General features: G+C 51.7%; 1 protein-coding gene across 3 annotated transcripts in view; it reads right to left on the bottom strand.

The window, feature by feature from the left end:
- Positions 1-795: 795 nt before the first annotated feature.
- Positions 796-13,495, bottom strand: part of RTL1 (retrotransposon Gag like 1) — a 24,014-nt gene continuing 11,314 nt past the window's right edge. For 2 of the 3 annotated variants that reach the window (XM_037738305.1, XM_037738306.1), the window contains one exon: positions 796-5,629. In XM_037738305.1, coding sequence (XP_037594233.1) covers positions 1,465-5,544 — 4,080 coding nt within the window. In that variant the 5' untranslated portion in view covers positions 5,545-5,629 and the 3' untranslated portion in view covers positions 796-1,464. Of the gene's footprint in view, positions 5,630-11,263; positions 11,346-13,495 lie in introns of those variants that run through there. The other variant, XM_017528105.2, reaches the window with a different exon arrangement.

Raw genomic sequence — 13,495 nt, 5'->3', positions numbered from 1 at the left:
GGGTTTTGGGGGTTCCTTTTCTGGAACCCTAAGGAGAGGCAGCTCCCACTCTCCTGCCTCCCATTTCCCTGAGACACCTTTTTTGTCCACTCTTCTCTTTGAGATGAGCTTGTGGGGGGTGCGCATCCCTGGTGGCCTCAGTGAGGGTGGGTGCCCTCCCACAGCAAGAAGAAGTGCCCAGCATCCTGGGGGGGGTGACTTCAGGAAGGTGGGGGAGGCCTGCTGCCATGTGCCAGGCCCCCATGGGGCTGTTTCAGGGAAAGCCTTTCCCACTCCCACCCCTCCTGCCCAGCCCTCTTGCCCCCTCCTCCACCCCACCTGCCCCCTCGCTCCTCCCATGCCTGTCCCCTCCCCTGCCTGTCCACTCATCACCCCTACTTTTAGAACAAACTCCACAGTCCGACAGTCTTTTATTTTGCTTTATTTGAGGAGTGCAAAAAGATTAGGGGGTAAGAAAGTTCAGGGCGGGGAAGGATTTTCTCCCTGTGCAAAGCAGTGCCGCCAGAGCCTCTCTGTGACTCGGCAGGGTCCCCTGGGGGTCTGTGTGCTTTCTGGGACCCCCAACACCCCTGCACTGTCCAGTGTTCAATGTTGGGAGGGGAGGCGTCCCTTCGCTGCACAAGTCTGGTGAGTGGCACTGGTACATATCGGGAAGGGGAGGCGTCCCTTCACTGCACAAGTCTGGTGGGTGGCACTGGTACATATCGGGAAGGGGAGGCGCCCCTTCACTGCACAAGTCTGGTGAGTGGCACTCATACATCGGGAAGGGGAGGCGCCCCTTTGCTGCACAGGTCTGGTGAGTGGTGCTGGTACATCGGGATACCCCAAAGAGCGGCTTTGTCCAGGTAGGTCTAGAGCTCAGGGCCAGAGGAAGGCGGGGTCTAGAGAGCTGACGCGGTCGTGGTGGGGGCGGGCTTGCTTGCAGGGTGGGATGGGGGCGAGGGAGGCACTACATCGTCAGATATTGGGAGGTTGGGGATGGGGGTGAGGGGAGCAGGAGCGCAGCGGTGGAGGTAGAAGAAGTCAGTGGAGCACCAGAGGTCAGTGTCCCAACACGGCACAGGGTGGCCGTCACCAGGCCGGGTGGGGGCCCTGCACCTGCTTGCTTCGCTGTGCCTGCTGTACCTGCTTCTTCATCTGGCCGTGGGTCATGGGGTCACCTCCTGTTCGCCACTGCTTTCTCCCTCATGGATTTCACTCCCGGGCACGGGCCCGGGACCTGGAGAACTGAGTGTTGGCAGCCCAGGGCTGACGCCAGGCCTCTGAGGACTGACTAGTCTGTTGGCACAGTGGCATTGCTGGTTGATGAGTTGAAGTTGTTGCCCTTCACTAGCAGGTTCCTCTTGGGTCAGGAGCGGCAGGAAGGGAAGCGAAGCAGCCTGAGGCATGGGGAGGCCAGGGGGCTTCAGAAGGCATTGGGGCCAGAGAAATAGAGGGGACTCTGCTGGAGATGGGGGGGCGTCTTCAGTCGAGGTCAGCATCTTCATCCTCGTCAGGCAGCTCTTCCAGCCTGGCCTGCTCACTGGGCTGGCTCCCCCAGGCGGGGGCGGGCAGGGCCTGCCTGTAGATCAGGGTTAGGAACCGGCTCAGGGCCCTGGCGGCCTGCTCCCGGCTGAGCAGGTGCAGCTGGCCGTCCGCACTGCGGATGTGGAGCAGGCGGCTGCTGAGGAACTCCAGGACCTGGGGGTCCATGAGGTGGCGTGGGCGGAGCGGGTGGGCCGCGGCCACGTGGCTGGGCAAGGCCTCCTGCACGTCGTTGTCCTGCTTGTCCTGCGAGGTGTCTTGCAGGCCGTCATGCAGGCCACACTGACGGTAACGTTGCAGGTCGTCTTGCAGGGCTTCTCGCAAGACGACATCCTCATCGCCAACGACGTGCAGCTCCAGGTAGCGGTTCTCACGCAGGGCGGGGAGGCTGCCCTCCCGGGGGGTGACTCTCACACCGAAGAACTCACACAGCGTCAGCCAGAACCCAGGGGTGAACTGTAGGCCTCGGTGGGTCTGGGGCTGCAGTGCGTTTCGCTGCCAGCGGCCAGGGCCCAGGAATAGCTCAGCCAGCTCCTGTGCTGGGATGGTGTTTGCGCCTACGAGGGCGGGCATCTGGGTGAGCAGCTGGGTGATGGCCGTCGTGATGCCACTGCCCGCGACGAGGGAGGAGTCCAGGAAGAGTCGTAGGGAGCGCCGGGGCTGGGGCCGAGCCACCTGCATGGCGGGTGCTGGCAGCAGCGGGAGGCGCCGCCTCACCCGCAGTAGCACGAGGATGGACGCCAGGGCCAGGACGTTCTTCCAGTACAGGAGGCCTCGGAAGAACTGCAGAATGACGGCCCTGATCTGGGCCATGCTGAAGTGGGCGAGGAAGCTGTTGAGGAGCTGGTCGATAGGAATCACGGCCAGCAGCTCTTGCTGTAGGGCCCGTTCATTGGCCTCATCCTGGTCTTCATTCTCTTCTTCCCCGGATTCCGTTGACGGATCCATGGGGAACCCCCTCGAGGCCAGCAGCAGGGTCTGCCTGGCGGCCGTGCTCCTCCGGAAGGCTCTCCTCCACCGGAGGTTTCTCGAAGGTGGCAGGGCTCGGCCGCCATCTTGTTCTGGCAGCTCCACGACGTCAAAGTTGAAGTGGGAGAAGAAGAAGACCCAGTGGCCGGGGAGAAGTACGGTGAGCCTGTCATTATTCAGAGAGGCTAGATCCTCTGTGTTGAGAAGGATCATGATGGGCTCCTCGGTGTTCTCCAGGTAGCGACACCACACCATGAAGGCAGCCCGTATGGGAAGGATCTTCATCTCCATGTGCGAGTACTCGACCTCAATGGGGGAGATGCTGCGGGAGTAGAAAGCACAGCAGGCCCTCCTGCCGGTCTGCTCGTCAATTTGGATCAGGGAGGCGTACAGGCCCGTGCCGGTGACGCCGGTTTCCAAGTAGAATTGGTTCTGGGGCTTGGGGTGGTGGAGGAGGGGCGCCTTGCGGAAGGCCCTCTTGAGGCACTCGAAGGCCTCCTGCTCCTCGGCCCCCCAGTAGAACTGGTAGGAGCTCAGCAGCTGCCGCACCAGGGGCTCGGCGATGATGCTGAAGCGCTCCACGAAGTGCCGGTAGGGGAAGACGAATTCCATGAAGTTCCGCAGAGAGAGCCTGGAGCCAGGGGTAGGGTACCCTGTTATGATGGTCATGACGTTCTTGTTCAGTTTCACCCCTTTGGGGGTGACGACGAAGCCCAGGAATTCCACGGTTTGGCGGTGGAACTGGCTCTTGTCCAGGGAGCAGTAGACGTTGTGATGGCGGAAGCGGACCAGGACTTGGCGGACGTGGTGGAGGTGCTCCTCCTGGCTCATTGAGTAGATCAGGACTTCCTGGCCATAGGAAAGCACGAGGAAGCCTAGCATGTCCTTTAGGATGAAGTGAATGACGTTCTGAGGGATGATAGGGTCTGGGGAGAGTGCGAACGGCTGGTAGCTCTTCATCTCTTGAAGCTCCAAACCAAACGCTGCTTTCCACACATCTTCGGTGCCGTGCACATTCACGCTTTCCTCCACAATGGTCCCACGCAGCTCCAGTTTTGTGAACCACGTGGCTCCGTGTAACTGGTCAAACAGTTCCGGAATCATCTGTATGTAGTCCTGTCTGTCGGTCAGCATGTCCTGCAGGTCCCAGTATTCCTCCTGTAGCCTGGCTCTTTCTTGCATCCTGGCACTCACAGGTTCCCAAGGCGCGGTGGAGGGACATTCGTAAAAGGTCTCGCTGTGATCACTGTCTCCAGCCTGCTGAAGCTCAGAGGGCTCTGATTCAGAAAGATCATCGGATCCGTCTGAGCTTGGCTGGTCGGAAGTCTCATCATCTGCTTCCTTCGGGTTAAACACGTCGGCCAGGTCTGAGTATGGGTGTGGCAGTCCGGGTAGCAGGCTCATGCCGTGTCTCTCCAGGGCGATGCATGGCGGGGGTGGGCGGAAGCAGTTCTTCAGGCAGTAGGGAGAGTGGAAGGTGCAGCGGCCTTTGACCCAGTCGACCTCTGGGGCATGGACTCGGAGCCAGCGGATGCCTAGGACCACAGAGAAGTTTGGTGAAGGTACGATGTCAAATTCAATGGACTCCTGGTGGTTCTGGTGGATGCATACCAGGGGCTCCGTGTAGAGCCAGACCGGCTCGTTGCCAATCAGTGAGCCGTCCACGGAATGGATCGGCTGAGGGTAAGGCTTTTCATAGAGCTCCACGTAGTGCTCTTGGGCGAACTTCTCATCCATGAAGTTGCCGTCGGCTCCCGAATCCACCAGGGCCTGGACGGCGACGCTGTGGTAGGGGTTCACTCTCACCATGAGCAGCAGGAAGAGGTGGGCGCGGTTGATACCCGGATGGACTTCGCTGGGCAGCCAGCTGCTGACACTCCACCTCTCTGGAGCAGGTGAGTCGATCCAGGTCAGGTTCCGGGGCCGGGCCTCGGGGGGCAGCCTGAGCATGGCTCTTCTCTCCGCCAGCTTCTCTTCTATTTGCAGGATGAGCATAATCAGACTGTCTAGGGATTCCGGCTGAGGGACCCGGAATAGATAGTGCCTGATCTCCTCGTTGAGCCCCTGGCACAGGTGGGCCTGCAGGACTTCATCTGGCCAGCCCAAGATGGGTACCAGGCTCTGGAACTCATCAATGTACTCGGTGGCCGAGCGGCCGCCCTGCCTGATACTGAACATGGCCTCTTCTGCCACACGAAGTGCCTGGCGGTATTCAAACACCTCCGACATGGCCTCCAGGAAGGCCGGGAAGTCTCCGATCAGGGGGCTGTCTTCCTGCACTAGAGCTCTGGCCCATTCTAAGGCCAAGCCGGAGAGGTGGTCGATGACATACCCAACGCGTAGACGGTCGTTACAGAACTTTCTTGGGTAGCTCTGTAAGGTCAGTTGGCAGAGCACGATGAACTCGTGGAATTCTCTGCGATCCCCGGAGAAGTGCCTTGGGGCGGGCAGTTGGCCTGCAGTGATCCCTTTGATCAAGATCTCTTCTGCTACTCTTTGTTGCTCTTTGAGGTCTTGCATTCGGAAGTACAGCGAGATGATGGACCTCACCATGGCCATAAGCTCCGCGGTAGAGTGCTCGGTCTGGTTTTGCCCTTCTTGTGGAGCCTCCTCCCTTGCCGATTCCTTCAGGTCAGTGTGAGCCTCTTGCTCTTCTTGGGCTCCCGATGGGCTGACTGATGCTTCTTTCATCCTATCAGATGCTCCACTGAGTGGATCCCCCCTTGCCTGGTGTGAAGCGCTGCATGACTCCTCCAGGTCTTGGAGTAGGTCATTGGGTGGATCCTCTATTTCCTTATGTGGGCCACTGGATGGCTCCTCCATGTCTTGGAGTAGATCAGTGGGCATCTCTTCCCTTTCCTGGAGTGGGCCGCTGGGCGGCTCCTTCATTTCCTGGGCGGGGCCGCTGGCTGGCCCCGCCTCTCCCCGCACGCCGCTGCCCGATGTCACCTCGGTGGTGCTGGATGAGCCCTCGGAGGACTCCATTTGTTTTGATGATGGATTCTTATGCTCCATCATCGTCTCAAATGAGTCTTCAGAGGGTTCTATCATTTCGTCGGATGGAAAGGAGTGTGTTCTGAAGATGGGTAAGGCTGTGATGGTGTCCAGTCAGCCGCTGGGACTATGGAGATAGAACCTGGGGGTGGAGGGGAGTGGGGAGTAAAGGCAGTAGTTTAGGGTCTCGCGAGGTGGCAGTGCCAGGTTCTCAAGGACAAATGAGATGCTCAAGGCATCAGAGTAGGGAGAAACTGGGGAAGGCCTTCTTGTATCCAAACCAGCCTCCTTGGCTGGTCACTTTGGGGCGCCCCCAGGGAGGGAAGATCTGTCAACCCCTGACCTGCCCCCCAGGCTCAGTCAGTCTGCTTGTCCTGTCCATTTCCCCCAATCGATGTTGGAAATTCACAGCCCATAAATTCTGTGGAGTGACCGGCCAGGAGCAGCCGCCGTGGCAGGCGGGCACCTGGCAGGGTGCACAGGCTGCTCCATTTCACCCTGGCACACACACCTGGTCACTCCTCCTTTCCTGCTTTGGTCAACTGAGAATCACAGAGGTCACCTCTCAGCGCCACCCAAAGCCACTCCTGGCAGGCTTAGGGCTCTGGAGCAAGCCCAGTCACCTTGGTTGTGGAGTGGGAGTCTCTAGCACAGATGCCTACTGTTCACTAGGGCAGTGGAATAGGAGAAAAATGGGCACTTGTCCACTATCCCGTCAGTTGGGTCAGCAGACCAAAATAGCTCTTATTTCCTTCCCCACGTTCTAAATGGAAATTTCAGGGGGTGTGTAGAGGTCTGGATTCTTATTTTTTTTCCGTAAAGTTTATGACATACCTACTATGTGCTGGATAATTGCATATTTGTTACTTGCTTCCAACTCAGACTTTTGGCCAATTTCTCTTTCTTGATTTGGTCTCCTTCCAATGCTATGTTCTCCCAAGCTCTGAGGTGATGAGGAGACCTTCAGATAATCTCCCTCTCTTCCTACAATCTCCACTCTCCCAGGACTGCCCTCTTTGTGAGGCTTCTGGAGCTCCCACATCTGGCCTCAATTTCACCAGTGCAAGCGTGTTTGCACGCCTCTCCCGTCTTATCTCCCGGGTCCCCTTCTTCACTCCAGGGGGCTGGTCCCCTCGTTCTAGCAAGTATCTTTTTCTGTCTGTTGCTGGTTGCCCCCTCCCAACATAGACACGTATCTGGCAGAGTTGGGACATTGAGTTGGGGCTGGGGCAGTATGCAACATCTTTGGAATCTGATGGTCCTGGAGTGGATTTTTTAAAATCTAATGTTGGGTAGTTTTAGTGGGCTGAGACAGAATTGAAAGAGGATGTCTTGGTTGGGGTCATTTGCACATTTCTTCTCTGCTTGCGCAGAGCAAATTTGAGTTTTGATTATCTGATAGATTAGCTGTATAGTTAGTTACTGCTCTTCATAATAAATTTAACACCTTTTGTTACTTGTCAGTTTTCTTCTTAGCCACTGGATCCATCTGTAAAAAAAACATGCGTTTCCCCCTTCCATGAAACTCATTGGCCAAAATCCAAGCTTTCCAACAGGATACAAAATTCAGATCTGCTGTTTCTCAAAATTAAGTACACCCTTGTTAGCATGACACTTCAATCTGATCACGCAGTCTCTCTGATTAAAGGCTTCCACTGTTTATTTACTGTCTGCAATATTAAATCCAAACCTTCTAGCATAAACATATCTGACATGTAAACTCATCAAAACCATTCTCTGGCTAAAATGTAATGGCCTCAACATAATATAAAATTCTTATTTTGTCATTCCTCAAGACAGAGATCACATTTGTTTTAAAAGCATAGTATATAAATTAGCATGGTATAAGAATTAGATCCATCGTCACCGGAATCATCACTACCACCAGAGCAACATATACACAGCACACTTCGTAAATTAACTCATTTCCCCTTCATAAAATCCCTCTGAGGTATGCATTATCACTGTAAAATTCAAACCTCTAATATAAAATTCTGATTGAAATACAGAATTTAACTAAGTAATTCATCTGCAGACTCATCTATCAGGAATAAAAATCTCAGCATGTCTCTCACTTAAAACCTTTTATTGGTGAAAATTTAAATTTCTTAGCAAGATGATTTAAAAACGAGATTATGCACCTTCTTAATATAAAGTCTACACTCCTTAACATATTTACAAATTCAACCATGTGAATGATTAAATCCTTCAGTGTCCCTGCCTTCAACTCAAAATCTAATATCCTTGGCATGTTAGAAAAAGCTTAATACTTCTTAACATCAAAGTTTAAACTGTTAGCAAGATGAATAAAGGTTATCTCATAATTTCTCTTTAAAACATACAAAAATTCATTTTTATTGCCTATAATGTAATGTTCCAACCACTTAGCATAAAATAAAAATCTTCACTATGTAATTTACTTGCCAGCTGATTGATACGAACCCCCAAATTTCATCAGGTCACTCCTAAAACCCTTTATTAACTTAATTCCAAACCTCTTAGCATGATATAAAATTCTGACCATGTCATTCTCAAAATAAAAAGGTCACACTCCCTTGCAAGATACACGCATTTACTCTTACAACATCTGCTTAAACCTTTATTCTATCTCTTAATTACCTAAGACATAGGGTTTAATTTTTTTTTTTTTTTTTTTTTTTTTTTTTTTTTTTTTTTTTTTTTTTGAGACGGAGTTTTTGCTCTTGTTACCCAGGCTGGAGTGCAATGGCACAATCTCGGCTCACCGCAACCTCCGCCTCCTGGGTTCAGGCAATTCTCCTGCCTCAGCCTCCTGAGTCGCTGGGATTACAGGCACGCACCACCATGCCCAGCTAATTTTTTGTATTTTTAGTAGAGACGGGGTTTCACCATGTTGACCAGGATGGTCTCGATCTCTTGACCTCGTGATCCACCTGCCTCGGCCTCCCAAAGTGCTGGGATTACAGGCGTGAGCCACCGCGCCCGGCTTTTAATTTTTTTTTTTTTTTTAGCATAGAACAATACATTTTACCAGACAATTTCTCTGACTACTCTACCCAACACAAAATTTCTACCATGTTACTCCCTTAAAAATATCTTAATGGGCCAGGCATGGTGGCTCACAGCTGTACTCCCAGCACTTTGGGAGGCCAAGGCAGGTGGATCACTTGAGGTCAGGGGTTTGAGACCAGCCTAGCCAACATGGTGAAATCCTGTCTCTACTAAAAATACAAATATTACCCAGGAGTGGTGGCTTATGCCTGTAATCCCAGCTACTTGGAGGGTTGAGGCGAGACAATCACTTGCACCAGGGAGATTGCAGTGAACTGAGCTGGCGCCACTGCACTCCAGCCTGGCAACAAGGGAAACTCCCTCTTAAAAAAAAAAACCCAAAAAAAACCTTAATGGCTGAAATCCAAATTCCTTAGCATGGCATAAAAATGTGATCCTGTCATCCCTCAAAATAGTGTCCAAACTTCTTAGCATACTATGTACATTTAAGTATATAACTCCTGTTTATGAAACCTGCTGTCTGTAAATGACCCAACTCCTCAGCATGGAGCGCTGCCTGGGTGCCCTCATACCCAGGGGACGGACGCCTCTGCTCAGAAGTGGTCTGATGCTTATTCATTATCTGGTTCATCAAATCCAGACACCTTAACTTAAAATCTGTTTACAATCCAATATCTCTGGAGACAAAACTCATCAATTTACTCCTTAAAACTCTTTACTGGCTAACATCCAAATGCCTCTGTGTAAGAATTCAACAATGAGCTCATCCCCCACTCCAAATAGAACACTTGAATGCCTTCAGCTCTCACATAAAATCACATCTCCTTAGCATGTGAGAAAAATCTGATCAGATCATCTTTATCATAGAAATCCTGTCTTTTAGCTAGCCAAAATGCAGGTGTTGGAGCCTGTAACTTCTCAACTGAAAACTTCTCAAACTTTCTTCGTTGCCTGTAACATAAAGTCCCAACTACTTAACACAAAATGGAACAGTTTACCATGTAATTTTTCTTCAGGAGAGTCTATTAAAAATCCAAAATCTCATTCTGTTACTGCTTTAAGCCCTTTATTGGCTTAAATCCAAAGTTGTAAACATGATATAAAAATTTGATCATGTCATCCCTTAAAATAAAATTCACACTTCCTAGGACAATTTATAAAATTTGATCTTACAACTCCTCTTCAAAATCTTAGTGTCTCTTAATTGTAAATGGAAGAAGAGTCAAAATTCTTAGCATAAAATATGAATTTTATTTTGTAATTTACTGCATATTATTTATCAAATGCAAAAAACTCACCAGGTCACTCTGTTAGAACTTTTTATTGGCTAAATCAAATTCCTAGGCGTATGCAAAAGTCTAATCATATTGGAGCCTTAAAATAAATTCCAAACTTCTTTTCATATTTGCAATATTGATCATGTAACTCCTCTGGTTAAAATCTTTCAGCTTTGGTGTCAACATTAATCTCATCTCCTAGGCAAGCTCTGCAGGCTGAAATTGGTACTCCCACAAGACAGAAAGGCACAATATTTGCGCATGATTGTTAAATTGGTGGCCGTGACTTTTGTTTTACAATTTCCAGTGTTTCTTTCTTGCTTGTAATATGAATCCCAAAGCCATTATCCGTAAAATATATTTTATCATGTTTTTTCTGCCCACTTATCTTCCACAAGCAAAAATCTCATCATCACATTTCTTAAAACCCTTTGGCAAAAATCCAGACTCCTTAGCATGATATAAAACTTTGATCCTGTCATCTCTCAAAATAAAGTCCAGATTTCTTCCCAGGAAACTCAAATTATGAAACTCTCGCTTAAAATCTCAACGTGTTTTCATCACTACAAAAAGCCTCGCCATCTTAGCAAGGCAGCCACTTTTAATCATGGCAGTCCCAGCTTCAAACCTGTCAAGTTCCATGTCTACAACAAAATCCAAATGCCTGAGCATGAAATGAAAAGGGGACCAAGTATTTCTCACGTTGAAAATCGTTAGATTGCTCTTATTAAACCATAAAGCTTAAGTTCCTTTCGCACGAAACCAAAACTTTTTCACCATCTACAGTTTCCAGCTCCCATTTCCTGTTCCTCATGCTTCCCTCTGAAAAGACTGAGTTTCCCATTCTCCAGCCTCCAAATGCATTTCGATTTTATTGTTCCCGGATGTTAATTTGTTTATTTCTTTTTAACCAAGTCCCTCACACAGAATTCATTAATTCATACAGCAGCATGTCCTGATTATTTTTCTGGGCCAGGCACAGTGTTGGATCCCCATGGAGGGAAATGGAGGCAGACCCATCTTGCAGATCATTACCTGGGAGGACATGAGGCCCCGCCCTGGAGACGAATACCCCACTGGAGGTGAGTGGGGGCCTTGGAAGCAGGGCGAGGGCTTCCCTCCACCCCTGCTGACCACTCGCCTCTCTGGGAGGTTTTGGGCATTTTTGGGGCCTGTCAGTCATCCCAGTTTTGGCTTTAGGTGGGCACTACGGGCTTCCCACCTGGCTCCAACTGCCCACCAGCTGGCCTGCCAAAGCCTTGGCCCTGCCTCTTCCCTGGACTTTGTGGAAATCATATTCTCAGTCTTTCAAATGTGACTCAATTCATGTTGTTCTCAAATGTCATGACAATTTCTTTAAGAAATGTCTACTGATTTGGAAATTCCCACCTTATATAAAAAAAAAGCCCAGAATTTAGCGCACCTGGTTTGGGGTCAGAACTGCCTTTGAGGTCTTCAAGTGGGACCCTCTTCCCCGCAACACTCAGAGATAGACGCCCCAGCCTCACCACCTTCAGTGCCCAGCGCCTCGGTCGGGTCAGCTCCTTGCTTGCCTCTGAGCCAGTGGCCCATTGGGTCAGGGCTGCCAACGTGTGTCTATGAAGGGTTGGGTGTGGGGGGGGCATGGGGGGGACAAATCCCTCAGCGAATACCTCTCTCTGTCAGCTCGCCTGTACAGTAAAGGAAATCTGATTTTAAAAATAGAGCTTGGAAGAGGAGATGAGAGGATATTTAGGAGCAGAGTTGAGCCTGGGGCGGGGGGCGGGGGGCGGGGGTGGAAGAATTAGGGGAGAGGTGAGGACAGGGGAGAAGGGTGGGAGGCCGGGGGGCTGTGGAGGAAGGTGAAGCTGGTGAGAATCAGGGAGGCTATGAGGATGGAATGGGAAACAAGGGAGATGTGGGTTCTCTGGAATGCTGGCCATGGCCCCTTTTGTGGCCTCCAGAAACGAGCCCAGTCACACCTGGGGCCCCGGCTGTGTGGGCTGCCAGGATGGGTGTCAGGCAAAGACCCCTGTCCATCTTGGCCTCCCTGTAGGTGATGCTCAGAGCTCCTGGGGTTTGAGGGACATAGCTATGGGTCTTAGGGGTGAAGTGGCCTCAAAATGAATATCCCCTGGCAACTTCCTCTGCTACCTGGCCTGCTGGGCGTAGCGTCATAGTGAGGGTGGGCAGGCAAGGACCCTGGGAGGGTTTGTTTTTACTGATTGATTGTTGTTATTTATTGATTTTGTTGAACTCATGTCAAGGTTAAGATGAGTCCATGGCAACGTGGGAGCCTTCCTGTTCATACCTGTTCCCTGGTATGAACAAGTGTCAAGGACAGGTCATTCCTCTGGTGCAGCTTGCTAGGTGGGAGTGGGTGAGGAGGATGGAGAGATTCTTGGAGGCTTCCTGAGGCCCTCATGAGGAGCTTGGGTTGGGTCCTGGAGGTCCTAGTGGACTGTGGAGTCTGCAGGGGCAGCAGCCTGGCATAGCTCATGTTAGAGTCCCTACCCCTGGGACCCCTCAACCCTGCACACTCCTGACTTGTGGCTAAAGACGACATGAGCCTTTCGGGGTGGGAGGCCATTGGCATCTCAGCCCAGGGCAGCCCAGACTCGGACACTCCCCCTCTACCACTATGGTCTAAACTAACGTGCTTGAATGCCAGGCCCCGTGGGCCTTGAACATCATTGCAGTGATGGGGAACTACAGTAGAACTAGGGTGTCCCCAGGGCGTCTCTAAATCCCAAACCACACAGCAGGGTGGGGTCTTCTGCAGAGGAACCCCCAGCCCCTCACCTTCCTAAGCCATTGAGGTGACGGGCAGTGCCCGGGCCCCACAGTGCTCTTGTGCTGTGTCCCTGCCCCCTCCACACTTGACTGGCAGCTCCAGGGGGCAGCTGGATCACTCTGCCCAGAATAACCCTGGGAAGGGGACCGTGCTGCCTGTGGGAGGGGCTGTGCGAGGGGTCACGGGTGAGCTTGTCCTTGTCTTGTCCAAATCAGTGGGGCCAATCAGCTGCTCCTTAGGCTGATCTTGCCTTTCAAGGCAAGTGGACAGGGACAGGCCTGCACCAGCTTCCTAGTCTAGACAGGCACCGACTGTCAGTGTGAGCTTCCTCTCCCAGGTCCTCAGTTTCCCCAAGTCTGCAGGGAGGGTTTGGGCGGTGGTCTTCTCACTGTGCTCCTGTAGCTCTGGGGTTCCTAAGAGGTGCCTGTGGGGAACCACTGGGAAACAGTAACGAGGGGAGATGGCTGGCCCAATAGGTGGAGTTCAGGGACATGCAATTCCTGCCTCAGTTCCACCAGCTGCTCCTCTAAATTGGGGTCATCGTATTATTTCATTTAAACAGAGGCTGCCATATGTGAGCAATGGTTGAAAACAGAGACTGTGGTCTCTTCTAATGCTTGTCTTGATAGGGGTCTCAGAGTGGAACGTGCTCGTCTCGGTGGGCTCTCTGCTCTCCCGGTGGGCTGCATGGACAAGCCAGGAGGCTGTGGGCCTAGGAGTTGGCTGTTCTTAGAGCGGGAAGGTGGAGACTGCAAGGCAAACAAGGAGGGCCTGGCCTCGGGGCCTGGCGGAAGCAGGATGATGAGAGGCTGGCTAACCTTACAGAACCTCAGTTTCCCGACCTACAGAGAGGCAGGAGCACCTCCTTTCCAGGGAAGATGGGCATGTTAAGTCCTTTGTTAACTGTAAGTGCTGTAAGTCAGGGATTGCTGCTGTCGTTAGGATTCTTTTTTTTTTTTTTTTTTTT

This window comes from Cebus imitator, unplaced genomic scaffold, assembly GCF_001604975.1.
Source record: "Cebus imitator isolate Cc_AM_T3 unplaced genomic scaffold, Cebus_imitator-1.0 Scaffold52, whole genome shotgun sequence".
NCBI lineage: Eukaryota > Metazoa > Chordata > Mammalia > Primates > Cebidae > Cebus > Cebus imitator.
This window is presented reverse-complemented; position numbering and strand designations above follow the sequence as displayed.